Source organism: Pectinophora gossypiella, chromosome 19 (genome assembly GCF_024362695.1).
Source record: "Pectinophora gossypiella chromosome 19, ilPecGoss1.1, whole genome shotgun sequence".
NCBI lineage: Eukaryota > Metazoa > Arthropoda > Insecta > Lepidoptera > Gelechiidae > Pectinophora > Pectinophora gossypiella.
The window spans coordinates 7,700,907-7,720,390 of NC_065422.1; the positions used below are offsets into that span (position 1 = coordinate 7,700,907).

At 37.0% G+C, this 19,484-nt stretch overlaps 1 protein-coding gene across 1 annotated transcript; it reads left to right on the top strand.

Annotated features, from left to right (window-relative positions):
• The first annotated feature begins 6,752 nt into the window (after positions 1 to 6,752).
• Positions 6,753 to 11,147, top strand: LOC126375809 (uncharacterized). Its single transcript, XM_050022896.1, has 3 exons — positions 6,753 to 7,002; positions 7,301 to 8,851; positions 11,046 to 11,147. Exons 1-3 carry the CDS (start codon positions 6,766 to 6,768, stop codon positions 11,145 to 11,147), a joined length of 1,890 nt encoding a protein of 629 aa, XP_049878853.1. The 5' UTR covers positions 6,753 to 6,765.
• The last annotated feature ends 8,337 nt before the right edge of the window (positions 11,148 to 19,484 follow it).

Below are 19,484 nucleotides of genomic sequence, written 5' to 3' on the forward strand. Positions count from 1 at the left end.
TAGGTTCGTACCACCAACTGAAGACCTCCACGGTCTTCAGTTGGTGGTAGTCGGAGACACAGCTTACTACAGAACAGGCGAATGATGCCCGAGCTGTGACAATGTGCCGCTGGGCAGTGGAAGTGGCGAACGGCCGCTTTAAATGAGTTTTTAAGCTGTTACGGCAAAAATATTTTAATAGAGCGCTTCCTCACATGTTCGTGGATTTCAAAATAGCTGCTGCTATTATAAACCACTTCCACGTGCCTATCCAAGATAACGCCCATGCAAAGATTTTTTAAATCATATACGACGCAAACAAAGCGCCTAAATAACCGGAGGGCAGACTTTCAAAGAATCGAAGCTAATCAGATTGAAAACTTCCCAAGGCTGACCGAAGACCAAATAATTGTATTAGCCTTGGGTACATATCAATTAAAACTGGCGCGAAGTTATTGCAGCGAGCACCTTCATAACGGCCTATACACTATAGAAACATATCGCGAAAATCAGTTAGACGATCTGCCTGATTATGGCATTCATGAAAATGTGTGGCTCTTGCTAGGACGCATTTAATCACGTCATGTCAGACAAAGGACGAACAATTGCTACATTTTAATAAACAATAACCAAAATGAAATCAACAACACAAGTTTGTTATTGTTTGGGTCGTCGCGTCGCGTCGTTTTGCTTTGTTTGTTTTCATTTTGAGTTTCGTGTTTTCTAAAACCAATAAGAATGAGAACTAGCTCATCACAATTCGAATTAATGGTGACGTTTACGCAGGAGTAAGTTCAAATAAGATTTAATGTTATTTATTAGGTATAAATATTTGAAAATTAGGTACAAATATGAAGTTTTTTGGAAAGTTGAAATGGCTCCGTGATTCAGATTTGTTCCTGATTCGTCATATTCCAAATTGGTCATCTTCCAAACACGACACTTTCCAAACTGGTCATATTCCAAACTAGTCATATATTAGATTCGTCATCTTCCTAATTTGTCATACAATGTACATTTGCCTGCACAAATTAATTCAATAAATCCTTTGTGGTAAATTTTATGATAAGAACCTATTTATATGAGTGTTACTTGTCTATCATGAAGTTAATGTCATTGTCACTTTATTATTTATATTGAGTGAATATAATTTTAATGAAATAAAAAGATGACTTCTAATAATAGTACGCACGAAGAAATGCAGTTTATCGCAAGTGAAAGAGGGAAAAAGTTACTTTTGTATTCTGGATACAAATACAGTCTACACAAAAAAAAAATGGTACTGTTACATGGAGATGTACAAAAAGGGGTGAGTGTGCAACTTCCATTACTGTAAATGATAATAATGTCGTCATGAGGCAGCCTAACCATGTATGTAATCCGGAGTTTATGAAGTTAGAGGCTGACAAATGCTTTGATAATATGAAATTGGCAGTCACCAATAATTTCGAACCTATACCAAAAATATTCGAGAAAATTGAACAAGATTTTATAGAACTTAATGGAGAATCTTCTCTGTCGGAGCTACCGATATGGAAAAATAAAAAAGTACTTTATACAATGTCAGAAACAGATTTCTTAATGTGCGAAAATGCACATATGATAAAGTAAGCGATGTTTTGATCCCAGAACAGCTATCCAAAGATTTTTTAATTTGCAGTGACGGACTTGACGATAAAATTTTAATATTTTCATCGCCCACTGCTTTGGACTTTCTATCAAAGACTGAACATTATTACGCTGATGGTACATTTAAGGTTGCGCCACCCCCTTTTAACCAACTCTATAGTCTTCATGCAAATTTGGAGTCAAGTGTTATAAATTCATATTTTGTACCACTCGTTTATGCGCTTTTACCAAGCAAAAGTGAAGAGATTTATCGGCGTTTATTTTTCCTTCTAAAAGAAAGGTTTGGTTTAAATATCACCAAGTTTAAGTGTGACTTTGAGTTAGCTGGTATAAACGGTTTTTTATCAGTATTTCCGAACGCAACAGTAACAGGATGTTATTTCCATTACCAAAAAGCCTTATGGAAAAAATCTAAGGATTGTGGAGCATTCGCTACTGAAGAAGGCAGATTTTACACAAAATTATGTGCAAAACTAGCTTTGTTACCTAAACAATACGTACCGGAGGCATACTTAGAAATATCTCACTCTGCCTCAGATTCAAACGAGATAAGGTTATTTCATAATTATTTTGTAAATTTTTGGATGCAAAAGTTCACTAGCAATTTATTTTGTGTTGATGAAGATAATTTCCGCACAAATAATGCCGTAGAAGGTTGGAACAACAGAATTAACCATAGATTAAAGAAAAAAGGTTCATTGTATTTTTTTGTAAAAAAGATGAGGGAAGAAGCACTACACCAGGATATAAGAATAATTTTTTTTTTTTTTACATTCCAACCAAACGCACCGCCGACGAACTAAAGAATTAAATAAATTTACAAAAGAAAAGGAGATAGTACAGGATTTTGTAGATAAAAAAATAACTGTTGTGGAGTGTCTGAGTAGGCTATGTGAAGTATAATTTTATTAATGATTTATTTTCTCTAAGGAGAATACTTTGTTATTTTATTGCAAAGAAAGTGTGTTTGCTTTTAACATAAATAGGTATATTTTAAATCTTAAAAAATGTTTTAACAAGAAATAAATTTAATTACTTACATTATTGTTACTTTAGTTTTTATTAAAATTCAGTTTGACTGTACAATGACAAGTTTGGAAGATGACGAATCTAATATATGACTACACTGGTCAGCAAATAAACCGGGCCACCCGCTCCCGTAGCACTCTAATTCGATTTCCAAAAAAAGTATAAAACTTACAACGGTTTAAGTTATACCTAAAGAAAGTGCATTTTATGTTAATTATAATGACTTAAAATGTATTCTAAACTACCATCAATTCACATTGAAATTAAACAACAAACACAATACTAACGATTTACCCTCTTTTGCCTAGAGTTTTCGATTTCCGTTTCTTTTTCTTCAATGAGCGTAGTCGGATATTTTTCATAATTTCTTTAGTTATCTTTCATCACTTGCTCCTAACGCGTGTATTTTTGCTACTTTCTTCATTCAATGATGAATACGACACCTCAGGAAGCCGTTCAAGCTGTTGCATTACTTCAAGCAGGCGTTTCGCAACGTGAAGTCGCTCGGAGACTTCGAATCAGCAGATCATCGGTACAACGGGTTTACAGACGATACCTAGAGACTGGAGCATTCGACCGCCGACCAGGTACTGGCCGACCTAGAGCTACATCAGCAGCAAATGATCGTTATATCCAACTTACTGTTTTGCGAAATCGCCGCCTTAATGCTGTTCAAGTCCAACGAAGCCTGCGTGACGAACGCCAAGTGGTCATAAGTTCAGATACTGTCAGAAGGAGACTTGCTGAACGAAAACTAACTCCGAAAACAGCAGCAACAGGCCCGAAATTGACGGTAGCCCACCGTCGAGCACGACTTCAATTCGCTCGAGAGCATAGAGATTGGACATTAGAGCAGTGGGGCAATGTACTCTTCACTGATGAGACCAGGGTCAGCCTACATGGAAGTGACCGACGCCAGAGGGTATATCGTCGCCCAGGAGAACGTTACTCTCAGTGTTGTATTGAAGAAACAGTTGCTTATGGAGGGGGATCTGTAATGGTCTGGGGCGGCATCTCATTAACCGCACGTACCGCGTTAGTTTTCGTCGAACCGACGGGCGGTACACGAGGATTGACTTCTCATCGATACATTACTGAAATCCTTGCCGATCATGTGATTACTTACGCTGGATTTATCGGGCAGGATATGCAACTGATGCATGACAATGCACCACCTCATGTTGCACAAGTGGTGACCCAGTACCTGCGTGACGTCGGCATTCGTACGATGGACTGGCCAGCTCGAAGTCCGGACCTTAATCTGATAGAACACTTATGGGATGAGCTAAAACGTCGAGTTCGGGCCCGATCACCTGTTCCAGCAAACCTTCAGGAGCTGCGAATCGCTGTTGAAGAAGAGTGGAATGCAATTCCTCAAGATTTTATCGTCAGGCTCGTGAGGTCGATGAATACGAGAATGCTGGCAGTTATCCGAGCAAAGGGAGGGAATACCGAATACTAATCAAAAACTTTTTTAAGCCTTGCGTTTCATTTTTTGCTTTATTTTTGTTTTTTGTTTTTCCGTTTACCAATGATTAAACAGTCCGGCAAATGAGTCTTTATTGTAATTGCTTAATAAACACTTAATAAAAACGATAAATTTCAATAAATTTTCAATCATTTTAATCGCCACAAAATGCACTTTCTTTAGGTATAACTTAAACCGTTGTAAGTTTTATACTTTTTTTGGAAATCGAATTAGAGTGCTACGGGAGCGGGTGGCCCGGTTTATTTGCTGACCAGTGTAGTTTGGAATATGACCAGTTTGGAAAGTGTCATGTTTGGAAGATGACCAATTTGGAATATGACGAAAAAATCGCGATTCATAATTTCTCATTGTGTTATGATTGTGCTATATAGGCATGGAGATTTAAGCAAACTCTCCACCAATGCTAGAGGCAGGATGATTACAATTAGACGGTGGGAGGAATTAACTACATTACTAAATAGCGATGGAAGCAGTGACACAAAAACCACTGAAAGTGGAAAAAGGTTAGTTAATAATAAATTACTTATTTTTGAGCGATATGGTAAAGAGTTAATTATGTATATATCATTGTTTTTGCTTATTTCAACGTGTGGAAGGACTTAAAAAATAATACAAAAAAAAAATCTGCTCGAGCAGTCTCAGGTACTGGTAGTGGGCTTGTCCTAACAATTAAGCTAACAGATTTAGAACAAAGAGTTCCATATCTTATCTAGGCTGCAACAGGCTTAACAGTGGCAGAGGCAGGTTTTTCACAGGTAATTATATTTATTATTCTACACCTCTTGTCTCAGTATATTTTGTTGCTAGGAATAGGAGCACTGTATTTCCTCCTGTGGGTTATGCATAAGGTGACTAAAGGAAAAGGATCTTGTGCTGTCTAGGTGATAGGCTAGCATGTATAAATATATCAACCTTTTTGAGGAGATTAATATTGCAACAAATATGCCAGACCCTGTTGAAGATATAAGGCTACCATCGCCTTCTGGAAGCACCCTAGCTGAAGACATTCAAATAATACAAATTGAAGAGTGTAAGTTATATATTAATTTAAGTAAATTGCTTGTATGCTATTATAACTTCTTAAAATATAAACTATTATAAATATATCCGTGGACATCAGTATAATTTAAAAAGGAAAAACAAAAGTAACTTACAAACGTGGGAGTGCACGCACAGGGCAAAGGGCTTATCAAGATAAAAGTAAGTAAGTAAGCTTAGAGAACAAGGTATGTAGGTACTTAATATTAATTATGTGAAATCTAAGATTTTGTAATAAATTTTGGTATTGTATATGAGTTTTGGCTTAATGGTTCCATACCAGTACATAAGTGGGAGCAAAGCACAAAATAAGCCCGGACGCCCAAGTAAAGGATTCCAAGAACTAACTTAAACGACGGAAAACAAAAGAACTCCGGGAGCAGGTACCTGTCGAGGAGCTGACTTTTGCGGTTAGCGTTAGTCAACGTATGTCACATAAGTTGTTCACGAAAACGTAAACCAAGTAAAAGCCATCCGTTTCTAAAAGAAACAATAGAGCTTTTCGAGCCTGAAGAAATCAGCATTTCGGAGGCTGAAGAAATATCACCAGAATAATACAAAAAAAATCTTTTTAAATTTTTACCGGTTTTTGACCCCAAAATATACGTGAATATAAATATATATTCATTCATGCATTTTTATTAATTTCCAACAAGAAAATAGTAATTAATAATTATGTCCGATTTTTTGAGGCACAATGCTCGTTAGTACACCGATGCAAGCTCTATAGGAATTGAGGGAATCTTAATGCAATGGCAGGAGAATTCTAAGGAACTAAAACCTGTAGCCTACTTTAATAGGCAGACGTCACCAGAAGAACGATTTTACCATTCCTACGAGCTCGAAGCTCTAGCTGTTGTTTCTTCATTAAAAAAAATCAGGATTCATTTACTGGGAATACCATTTAAAATACTCACTGATTGCAAAGCCCTTCGGTTAACATTTAGGAAGAAAGACATCTTGCCAAGGACAGCCAGGTGGCTGTTGCAAATGGAAGAGTATGAATATGAAATAGAATACCGTCCTGGTAACCGAATGGATCATGTTGACACGCTCAGCCGCAATCCAGTAGAAGAACCTAATAACGAGTGCATAACTGATAACGCGGCAGATTACACGTGAGTGATACGATGTTGATACCTACTTTTATTTAGATGCTTAGTGGTTCAACATTTAATTTTTTTTGAGTTTGTTGAAGTATCTACCTAGGGACCGTTCAAGTATTACGTAAGCACCAAGGGGGGGTGGGGGGGTCTCTGTTTTGCTTATTTTGGATGACATGGGGGGTGGGGGGGTCTAGATGATGATTACGTCATCGTTAGTTATTCAAGTTCTTTCGGGGATTCCCGCAAATAATACATATGCGTAGGCACTCGCTTTGATAACTGATTAGGGGAATTACCGCGTATTAGGGAAATTACCGTGCGCTATTCACTTGTCTAATAATTCGCTCTCGTGCCGGCCGGCTGCAAGTGCGCATCTATCAGTATTGTTTTGTTTGGATTCTAAACGTATTGTAAGCATTGAAAGTTATCATTTGTGTTTATGTTGATGCAATTAGCCAAAGTTTAACGTTTTAATTATTTAAATATCTTATTAGAATGTCATATCATATAGACAAATCCAAGTTATACCAAAAACTGTTCGAAAGTTTTAAAAAATCTCATACTGGGACAAAAGTGCAAAATGTACAAAAGTTAGTTAACGAAGTTTGGCGAAATTATAAATTACAAGCAAAGACAGATAAGGAACTAGATATTATTGTATCTAAGAGAATCGAAGAAGAATTGCAAGCGGCGACTAAAAATAAATCCAATCTGCTTCATTTTTTTTCCAAGGTGAGTAAATATAAACAAAGTTTCTCTTTACGTTCTGTAACAATTAAAACGATTTATGAGTAAAAAATATGATGGCCTATCTCAAAGTAAAAAGGTAAATGATTGATATTTTATTTCTTAAGATCGACTCCGGCAATTGGTCACAAAATACACGGTGTTTTCAATATCTGTATGTGAAGGGTTTCTGTGGGGAAAAGCTTTCAATAATATTTAAACGCTGGTTTTATTAAATACGATGAATTTATGTAGCTTAATAAGAGAATATCCAGCAGAACTCTTAGAAATTTTTCATTTTTAGGCAACGTCTTCTACCAGTAAACCTGCAGAAAAATCACAAATTATACAGCCATTTTCTAACATTGAAAAACAGAAAGAAGATAAAATTAAAACCGGCAATGAATCACAAGAGCAATGCGAAAATAATGATAATGCAGATAAACAAAGAGCAAAACCTTCTCAAGAAGCTTTGAAAAATAAAATTACTCTACTCGAAAAAAATCTGAACGCTTTGTATTCTGCCAGAGATACTATGCCAAATTGCGCTGAAGTTGATAAACAGATCATTAAGTTGCGCGAGGAACTAAAAACAGCAAAAAATACTTTAAACAGGAAGATTCAAAACGTAGTTGCCCAGAAGAAACACAGGGATGGTATGAAAAGAAAGTTAGAAGATATTTGTCAGGAAAATCCTGAAATAAAAAGAAGACTATCTCTGAGGGATTCAGTAGGACATCCTAAACTTGAAAGCGATCAACCATTACTATTGAAAACAATTGCGGATATAGCTTTATTTGGGAGTGCATGTGATGACAGGAGACGAACGGAATCTATTCGCAGCGTAAAAACTCTTGACGAACTCACACAAGAACTGCGTAAACTAGGATTTGACATTAGTCGCAGTGCGACATATCTTCGTTTGATTCCCAGAAAATCGAATTCTACAGAGGGACGAAGACATGTATCGACAGTCCCTGTTAGGCTCATTCGGGCTCAAACTGATCACCACAAGAGCCACTTAGATAGCAAGTTCGCTGAAACATCAATCCATTATTTAGAGAACATAGCATCCATACTTGGACCAGATCAAGTATTTTTCTTATCTCAAGATGACAAAGCTCGAGTCCCTATTGGCGTAACTGCGGCAAATAAGCAAGCACCTCTTTTAATGCATATGGAATATAGAATCAAATTACCTGACCACGATTGGGTAATCGCTGAGCGTCATAAATTAATACCATCTGTTTATGCTGGTATCAAAGTTACTTCCAATATGCTAGGACAACCGCAAGCCGTCGGATATTCTGGGCCAACATTCATCGCTATTCGAAGTGGAAAGCATAGTTCATCTACTGCTAATACTCATGCTCAGGATTTCGAGACGCTTCTCGAACTTGAAGAGTTTCGACCATTAGCAAAAACTGACCATGGACTAGTAAAACCAGTAGTAATTATGACGGTTGATGGAGGGCCAGATGAGAATCCGCGTTATCAAAAAGTCATAGGGTTTGCTATACAACATTTTAAACGACATGATCTCGATGCATTGTTTATAGCTACCAATGCTCCTGGAAGGAGTGCGTATAACAGAGTGGAGCGAAGAATGGCTCCTCCGAGTCGGGAACTGGCTGGTTTAATACTGCCTCATGACCATTTTGGGTCGCATTTGGATGAACGTGGCGTTACAATTGATGAACAATTAGAAAGATATAATTTCGAATTTGCAGGAAATGTATTAGCTGAAGTATGGAGTTCAATTGAAATTGATGGCTATAATGTTACTGCAAAATATGTTGAGGCTGATGAACAAGATGTTCCTGAATTTCCAGACATTAAATGGTACTCAGAACATGTGCGTGAAAGCCAATACTTGCTTCAAATTGTAAAATGTAAAAATACAGAATGCTGTCGTCCAAGAAGTGGCCTATTGAGATTACTAGACAACAGGTTTCTTCCACCACCTGCAAAAGTAAAACAAACAGTTGATGACTTGGTTTTGGATGAAGGAGGACAATTTCTTGATCTTCCAGTCAATTTAGCTCTACGCTTGAGTACTACCCTCAAAGATTTTTTGCAAATGCCCTACGATTATTTTTGTCCGACGGTAAAATTGAGGCTCTCAAGCCGAACATGCAAAACGTGTGGTCTTTATCATGCTTCCGTCAAATCATTAAACCGTCACATCGAGAAGATCCATAAAAAAGTAAACACGCCCACAGAGGGAAAAGTTAGACCTGTAAGAGTCGCTGCTCGTCGTGCTAATGAACTGATGTGCATTATTCAAAATTTAGAGCACCAAGATGTTGAATGGCTCGATGAGAGTGACGTAGACATTCCAAAATCGGATGAAAATGAGCAGACTCACAACACTGAGCAGCAATCCAATGTCATCGATAACTTAGAATCATGGATTCAGGTTTCATGGACTGAAGACTGTTAATGTGTTCCGAAAATATTCTTTATGTTAGTTATGTTCTTTATTATTCTACATTTTTTGTCATTTACTCTATGTGTATCAGTTAAACCTAATATTTCCATGAATTTTCCTATTTTAAAAATAACAATATAAAAAAAACATTTATTACTAAAAATGTTTACGTAAGCATAGGGGGAGGGAGTAAGTGCTTTGCTTATTTTTGATGACAAGGGGGGCGGCGGGGTAAAAAATGGTAAGAAATCTGCTTACGTAATACTTGAACGGCCCCCTACCAATTATTAAAATGTAGGTACCTAACTAATTAAAACATTACATTTTGTAAATTAGGCTGTAAGCTCCCCGAAAAAATAAAATAAATTAAAGACGCTATTCTCACCTTACCTTACTTGTTAATCCTTCGGATGAAGTAGGTATGCAACATCGCGTCTCCTCCGCGGTGAGTAGGTATCACACGCACTCACAAAACAACACATCATCTTCAATAAAACATTAACATTCTTCCATACTATTGCGGAGTAAATGGTCTATGATCCATCATCGTAGTGAACACTACTCATTTACAAAATAAAACAAACACAAAACTCACAAACACGAAAAAAGTATCCTCGAAAAATTTCGCGCGATTGGCGTCAAGGTTAGCATCCGACTGAGCGGAAGCGCGGCGGCGGCGGCGTTAGCGCAAAGCGTCAAAGGTGAGAGAGAGAGAAGCATTTTTATGCTGCAGGCGACAGAGAAAGAAATAGTATCTGTTCGTAATGCCTACTTTATTGGCGCGCGTTGCCATTGACTCGTGCGGCTATTCATCTGTGCACAGCTGAAGTTTTTTGAATTGCACCGTTTCCAAAAATGTCACACATTCACCAGCTGCAATATGGGCACATTTGCGGCCAATCTTTAAAACTCACCTAACATAAGGGGCATCCACTTCGTCAGCGATGGACCCGTAACTCAATACAAAAACAAAACTATGTTTTACATTCTGGCATCAAGGCTTCAACAAGAGCTTTTAAATGTGAAGAAGTTTACCTGGAACTATTCAGAGAGTGGCCATGGCAAAGGGGCCCCTGATGGCATTGGAGCGACCTGCAAGAGAACCGCTGCCGCCGTCGTCGCTACAGGAGGTGATATTGATAGTTTGGAGTCATTTGTAGAGGCCATTCAACGAAGATGTTCCGCAATTACGTTGTTTACAATCGAAGATAAAGCCATCCAGGAATTGACAGAGGACCTTCAAAAAGAAACACGTAATTTAAAAAGCTTCAATGGCACTCTAAAAATACACCAAATAAAGGCTGAAATATTAAGAAGTCCTCTGGAATCAACTCCAAGTGCCACACACATAATGAAAAGTAAGTTGCATTTGTGAAGACGAGTGCCAGCATTTCAATTTAGGAGTGTTAAGAGTACAAAAACTCGGTAAAACTTAACGTAGATGATATTTACACAGACTCTGAAAGTGAAAACATGGACAACTCACAGGATTCCACAATAAAGACCGACGACGACGCTGCACTGGCTGGACCTAGTTCAATCAACCAACAGAATTACACCATCGGAGATTACATCTTGGTTAAATTTCAACAGACAGCACCTACCACATACAACTCAGAGAGTGGGAAAAGCAGAAAAAAGCGAGTTGGGAGAATTGAAGGACGACGACCCGACGTTCACGGTGCCTGAAGGCGCCGGGGCCGGACGGACTCACATCTGACATAATATGCGCCAGAGGCATCAGATGCAAAGTGGAGGTGTTCATGGCCATAGCAAACAAGTGCTTGACAATGTCATACTTCCCCAAGCATTGGAAAAAAGCTCACGTAGTCATCCTAACAAAACCAACTCAAATATATTAACAATATTTTAAATATTAGTGGCTAACATTTCTATATTGCTTAGTGATTATTGTTTTCTAGGAAAATAGTAAACTATTTTTTTTAAGATAAGCTGCTATTGAAATCATTTAAAATGACATAAAGGAAAATCACACCAAACGTGGGACAGTAGCAGCGCTGTTTGAATGCGGGCCCGCGCAAGTTGTAATGTAAGAAACTCTTTGATCTGCGTTACACCAAATTTTAACGCGGGCCCGCGCTGTGTATTACTAATGGCGGCCATTTTGTCATGACTCACCTGGGGCAGCGCGTTGGCAATACAGCGCAGCGCGTAGAAAGCTGTTGACGACTTTTGTATTAAAAGATAAGATAAAGGACTCGAAAAAGAGTTTAATTTTGTATTACTAGTTTCAAAGAAACTTGATAAAATCTAAAACACAATTTGTTTTGGACCGGTTTCGAAGAGTCAATAGGAACTGATCATAGTTCTTCCAAAAACAACCGCGGTTGAATTAGATCACTACCTGAACTCTGCAAGAATTCGAAGAGTGATAAATCCCTTTAAGTGGTGGGGCGAGGTTACTGGCCTCTACCCAATTTTAAAAAATCTTGCAATCAGATATCTGACCACTCCCGCCAGCTCCGTATATACTGGAAGGTTTTTTTCTGAAGCAGGCAATGTCTATGAAAAGAAACGCAATAGACTAAACCCTGACCCTGCTGAAAAGCTTGTATTCTTACACTATAACTTACCTCTTCTTCATTTTAAATATTAATTATTGTACTTTTGCTCAAAAACATACTTGTGTTTACACATACCTATATATTTAGTAGAACATTATTATTTGGTAGTTTCCAAGTTAGAAGACTTGTTACTTTTTCAAGTTAGATCTCATTTGTTTCTTTTTATGGCAATTTTGAATTTACTTTCCTATTATTAATGTTTCATTATTGTATTTTCCATGCATAATACCAACAGAACATTAAAGGTTGATTATATTTCCTATAACATAGTTATGGATCTTAAATGTAACGGGAAAGGTTCAATAGGAAATATTAATAATCCCTTCTATGATAATAAAAGACTGTGATTATATTAGTATCTAACGTTTAAATGACTGATTTTGGAATAACTTGTTATTTAATTTTAGCGTTCTTCAAATTACCCAGCGCTATTATTCGGTACTCGGCCGGATCCTAAAAAAGTGCCGGATATACCCGTCGCATATACCAGTACCCGTCCCATCTCTACTATTGATTATATAAAGGTCAGGTGCGAATGGGGAACGCCGGGGAAAGAGAAACTACCGACCTTAAAGAAAAGTTGTCAAATATTGAAAATATTACTCTTACTACTCACATGTGGACTGAAACAATGACCAGGAGGAGCTTTTTAGGAATAACAGCACACTTCGGTGTCGGTATTGAATTAAATTCAATTACTTCCGAACACATAGCAGAAATGCTGCTCAACACTTGCAGTGAATGGGGCATCGAAAAGGATAAAGTTGCGGCTGTGGTCACAGACAACGCAGCTAACAAGGTAAAAGCCTTTGGAAAAAAACACATACCATGTTTTGCACACGTATTAAATTTGGTGGCGAAGAATTCCATTCAGCAGTGTACAGAGCTACGAAACTTAATTACTAAAGTTAAGGATATTGTTACTTGGTTCAAACAAAGTAATATCGCTAGTAATGAATTACGTAAAGCAACCGACAAAGAGACTAAATTAATTCTAGAAGTTCCAACCAGGTGGAACAGCACATTTTATATGATCGAAAGATTTATAGAACTCCGTTTTGTCATTAATAATATTATAATTAGTTATAGAAATGATGCTTACTGCGTCTGAACTATTATTAATTCTTACTTCAGTTTTACAAGTTCTGCGACCAATACAAGCTGCAACCAAAGAAGTGTCCGGCGATAAGTACTGTACTAGCAGCAAGGTAATTCCACTCATTTATTGCCTTATTTTGAATGTAGAACTTCTTCAGCTCGAGGATTCTCTTAGAAAAGAACTGCAATCGCTAGTCTTGCAAGAGATTGCCAAAAGAATGGGTGTCATAGAGAATGTGACTCCCCTCGCTATCGCTACTGTACCCAAGATTCAAGAAAATGCATTTCACAAATCTTCTTGCTTGCTCTTCGGCCGTGGCAAAAGTCAGACTTGATGAAAACTACAGAACAAAATGAGATAGATTTTGATCATTCTGAGAAACCTGAAAATAACTTTTCCTTGTGGGAAGATCACCCCAAATTGGTCCGCAAAAACTGGAAAACGTCGAAGACCGACGACTGTACGTTAGTCTATTTCTGACGAGCTGTCTATATGTACAAGTACATACAGGTAGCCATACAAGTAGGTATGGTTGTTAGTGACACCGTAACAAATACTGAGAGAGATGGTCGTATCAAGTGGAATTTCTTGTCAGAAAATTCATGAAATTTTTTGTGTTTTTTAATTATTTTCTGTTACATTTTTTTGCGACGGAAAATTACACTTGATATTAACTCAAAATCATGGTCTGAATCAACCCTCAAAATTTTCGTTATGATGTCACTAACATCCTGTATATTATGTATTACGAGCTCTTGAGGCTCCTCACTTACCCATGGTCCAGAGTTGAAATGTGTGAGACGTGTCTTCAGTTCGAGCTATAGTTTTAGTTCAATAAAATTTAAAGAGTTTAATTTGTGACACATTTTATAAATCAATAATCAAAGAAGAAGACTTACTTAAAAAAGTTTCTTCAAACATTAAATACGATAAAACTGATAAGTACCAAAAGAACATGATTTTTAGATTGAATTTCTTGGATAAATAAGTACTGTGTTATTCTAATTAAAAGTAGAATATTTTAGATGGTTTAACTTTTGATAAAATAAATATTTAAATGTACATTGCGGACCCACCATACCACTAGCCCTACCCCTGGTGGTAGGGTGGGTCCCAAACCATACCACCATAATGATGTGACAAAGTACTCGTATGGTTATTTATCTATGATTATTGTTTCCGCAACTATTATTATCTATTTGTTGCAATAATGTAAGTCTTATCATGCAATTCAAGTTCAATATTCCTTTCATCATCCCAGCACCTACATTAAATATACACTGGCTGACATTAAATGAGTCCGCCAATGTGAAAAACTCCTTTCAAAAAACGATTTATTTTAAAGTGACATTTAAAAACTGATTTATTAAGTGACTTTTGCAATAATATTGATTAAAAATGGATTCAGAAGAACTTGATTTTATTAATATAAATGGCGGAACGGCTTTGCTCTGCGGAAAATATAGGTATCACCGACACAAAAAATATAAAAATAGTTCAGTGATATGGAGGTGTACGTCGTATTTTACTACCAAATGTTGCGGTACAGTAACGATTACAGAGGTGAGAAGGCCATATGTTTAAAGACTAGTTATAAGTCCTGTGAATATAATAGACAAACAATGAAGAATTTGAATTCCCCTTGTATCACTAGTCCACTTATTTTTAATCTAATCAATTAGCTCTGATTTCGTTAAGTAGTTCAGTGATTGGTGCTGAAAGAGTTCAGAATTATTTTTATGTATTTTAGGATAAGAAAATCCTTAGAAGAAAAGAGCATACCTGTGAAGTAGATGTACATAAAAATCAAGTACTAAAAGAAATATGTGACTTGCGGGAAAAAGTAATGTCATCAGATGAACCCATTCAAAGGGTATATGACAAAAAATATAACGATTTCACAGACAAGGGGTTAAATTTAGGAATGGGGAGTTTACCGCCATACGAAGGAGTTAAAAATTTTTTACACGACGCAAGAAATAAATTTGCAAAAGTATCAAAGACAGTGTTCAAAAGTTTTGGTGAAGTGGAGGTAGCAGTTCAGTTCAAAGATTTCCTTTTAGCGGATTACTACCATGACCAAGCAGGAGAAGAAACCCGTATATTAGTCTTTTCTTCCAATGATTCCCGAAAATTAATTCCAACTATTAAAGAATATTTTATTGACGGCACCTTTTATAGTTGTCCAGCACCCTTCTCTCAATTATATAATATTCATGGTGATATGAGGAGTACCACGGGAACAACTAAAGTCGTGCCGTTAGTATTTGCACTTATGTCAGACCGGAAAGAAAAGAGTTATGTAATTTTGTTTAATATGATTCTGTCCCAAATACCTGGATGGAAACCATATAAAGTTCACAGTGATTATGAAATAGCGGCAATGAACGCAATTTTAAAAGTATTCCCTAACGTTACTTTAAAAGGTTGTTATTATCATTGGGTGCGCAATATTTGGAAAAAGGCGAAATCCCTGAAGAATACGCAAAATAAACCTGAAAGGAGAATAGTAGCTCTCACTGCCGCATTACCACTACTACCTCTTGATGAGGTGTTACCAGGATTTCATTATATAAAATCAGAATGTCACAGTTTGAAACGAATGGAAAAGTTTATAAACTACATCGAAACGTTTTGGTTGAAAATACATTCCCCTGTAGTATTTAGCGTTTTCGGTGAGCGCCATCGAACAACCAACGTTTTAGAATCATTTCATTCGAAAATAAATAAATTACTTAACAAGAATACTGTGACATTAATGCGTTTACTGAATGTATTACATAAGATTCATGATGCAAATATGGTACCTAAAAAACGGCGAATAAACCAAATTATCAACGACGATTTTATAATTGATGTACAAATGCAATTAGTCAACAAAGAAATTACCATTGGTCATGCATTGGACAAATTGCGTACATAATATTTTTTTTATTCTGTTCCTTTTTAATTTTTAATGTGTATTAATAGCGGTGTATCCATTTTAGTTTATTTGCTGTAAATAATAATAAGTGTATGTATATGTCAAAACTTTTGTTTTAATAATGTTTTAATTTTTAATAACAACACTATTACTTGATGGCATGATGGTGGTATGGTTTGGGACCCACCCTACTACCAGGGGTAGGGCTAGTGGTATGGTGGGTCCGCAATGAATATGTATGTGATGGCACAGCTCGTCTCATACGAATTTTCAATAATTTATTTGACGTTTTGAATAGCGGTCATTGGGAGCAAAGGGCTGGAATCGAGCTACTGCGAGTTTATGTGTACAAGAATCCCAACTCTCTTATTTGAAACTGCTACAATATAATATATGGGAGTTAAATACTCTAACGGAGATAACGTTTAAAATTTGAACAGCAGCTGTTAAAACTAACAGATTATTGAATTGTCATGTGTGGCCTAGTAACGCGGTCCTACTATAAGACAACTGTTATCTGAAATAATCGTTCAATTCCCCAGACAGCGCTCCGCCGAGCGGGTGTGTCAAATTTTTTAGTGTGAATTTCGGGCGGTTTATAAGCGTGTGACCGGTGGCCCGCAACTCCGTCGCACGCGCCGCCAAATCTTCATAATTTTTTATTCTGGTGTGGTTTTGGTGTCCGTGGCGTGGACACGTTGCTCCGCCATTTTGTCCCAGCGTCGTGGCATCGACGTCATCGTACGTTGGCCGCATACGTGGCTTCTCGACCTTCGACAGGAGGTGTACTAGGACGGCTGTTCTATGACGACTGTTTTATACGGGCTGTACGAGTGTTTAGTACGGCGTGTCAAGTACGGGTGTTTTGTACAGCTGTTCCGTACAGCTTATTGGTAGCTGCTCCTTGTCGGCTCAGCTTCCTTTCTGCCGCCGCTATCAAACGAGCTAGGGAGGTTTTTATAACACCTTTCTTATTTTTTAACGCTTAACGAATGACCAGTGGCCTTGAATACCTGGAATGTACCCTTAGGATTTAAAAGTTCCAAATACCTATTTATACTTTTGTGTTACTTACTTTGGTTTTATTAGTAATAAATAAATTCGAGTAAACCCATTTTCTTACACTTTTATTTCATCCATTTACTTTCATCATCTTTTTTAAATTAGCACACATTACATGGCTTAATCTTTCTTCCGAGAAAAATAATTCACTAGATCTCACTACGCAGACGGCAAGCCAGTGAGTGAAATACAGCAGAAACTGTGCTGTTTTTGGACAAACTATTCGACAGGGTCGATACCGGTGCTAAAGCAGCGAAAAAGCCATTGCTACCAGCTGTAAGGGAAAGGTCACAGCACCACAATTTTTGCGGGAAGACGTGCAGCATTAAAAAAAATGAAATTTGTTGATGGAAGCGGTAAGGAAAAATTAGTGCTTTCTATAAAAAAACTTTATAACGACATTAGAGTCCTATATGAGACTGTGGCAGACTTTAAACGGTTAAACCTATGAAGCCAAGATATTTCAATTCAGATCCCATCGAAAACTTCATTGACCACATTAGGGCATATAATTACAGAAATAATGGCCCTATCTGCCACAGTTTCCAATGCATATGTGCATTGTAATCATTTTTGATTACCAGGTTTATAAGATTCTATAAAGACACATTTTTAATGTATGCAGGAAGCCGTGCAGTCTTTAAAAAAAAAAACGTTGATGGAAGTAGTAAAAAGAAATCAGTGCTCTCTATAAAAAACTTTATAACGATATTAGAGTCCTATATTAGATTGTGGCAGATTTTAAATGGTCAAACCAATGAAGCCAAGATATTTCGTTTCAGATCCCATCGAAAACTTCTTTGACCAGATAAGGGCATATAATTACAGAAATAATGACCCTAACTGTCATAGTTTCCAATGCACATATTAATCATTTTTGATTACCAGGTTTATAAGATTCCATAAAGACACATTTTTGAATTGTGAAGGTGACCCGGCAGATCCAGTATTAAATTCAAAACAATTACTTGACGAAAAAAAGTGTCGCTCCGGGACATTCCGTTTCAGGCATGGAAAAACTAATGGAGCAGGCGCGTAAAAAATATTCACTCTCGGGCCTTCAATGCATGTCTGCAAAAAACCCTTCACAAGTGAGGAAAAATACCATACAAGACTGGTTCAGTCAAAAAGAATTCACTAAAACCATTGCTACCCATCTGAAGGTGTTGAAAGATGTATTCGGTACCGTTATCTCTTAATACTTGGAACACAAAAGTCATAAAAACAATATTTTGCAAAATATCAAATAATTAATAGCAATTTTTAATTGTTACCATCAGGTTCTCAATAATGAATTGGTGTAATAAAATAAATCGCATATTAGAGAGCACGGATTTATCCTGCCTAAAGAAGAGTTTGCCTCCGATGTGTGGTGTAGGAGTAGGTAGATATATAAGAAAAACAAAGAAAGAAGAGACGGTACACGTGTATACCATATAAGGTTTGTTTTGATCGTAACAAGAGGAAAGAAATATTATATGACCATATTCTATGACCATTTACGGATAATGAGATTAGTTATAAGATACCTTAAACTTGATCCTTAACATAACATTGTAACCCAATATAAATTTATCATAAGAATGTTAGTCATACAACCCATTATAAATAGGGTGCATTTATTCAAATAAATTCAGTATTTAATCTGCACTTGGGCCTTTCATTTCGAACCGCTACCCACCGCATCACATGGCGACCCTGCCAGTGCGTTCGCGTTAAGTGTCGGCTATCCAACGCCTCCCATATTTGGCACGAGAGTGTCGAGTTTGAGTTAAGTGATCTGTAGGAATGCGTCGGTAATTTAGATTGTTTAATAATTGGTCTCTAATAATGGAGAAACAAATTGAAATCGGTCAGTCGTATTCGAGGCTTCAAGATGGAGTTCGAGATCAACGTCAACTTGGTGGACACCTTCTCGTACCTAGACATTATTAAAAGGAGATTACGTACGTTCTGCAAGATAAACGAAGTAGTACTTCTGGACTTGAAGTTCACAACAGAAGACGGTCGAAACGTTATTTCGGCGTACATAGAGGGACATATAGGGCACGTAAACTTATGTCCAAAAACAATAACACCAGCTCATAAAGCGGTAGTAGAAAATCAATTGGACATTGATTTTCCAGATGGAACGAAAGCCATAGCAGATCTTCAGTTAGTGAATGCAGGAAGACTTTTGTGGTTATGGAAGATCAAGTGGGAGAGAGATACAACTTATGCAGATTGGTAAAGTAATAGCAATGGGTAAGCAGCAGTCAAAGGAGGAGAAAAAAGAAGAAGTGATTATCACCCAAAGTGGTCAAAATAACTTTGCTCCAAACAGCATCCCAAGCTTTGAAAAAACAGCAGATACCTACAATCTTACCATTGCCATTGTGGTAATATGTG

Coding starts and splice junctions, on each gene's coding strand:
- LOC126375809 (XM_050022896.1), top strand. CDS start 6,766: ATGTCATATCATATAGACAAATCCAAGTTATACCAAAAACTGTTCGAA. Junction 7,003..7,300: donor TGCTTCATTTTTTTTCCAAG/GTGAGTAAATAT, acceptor TTTCATTTTTAG/GCAACGTCTTCTACCAGTAA. Junction 8,852..11,045: donor TTAAATGGTACTCAGAACAT/GTGCGTGAAAGC, acceptor CATACAACTCAG/AGAGTGGGAAAAGCAGAAAA.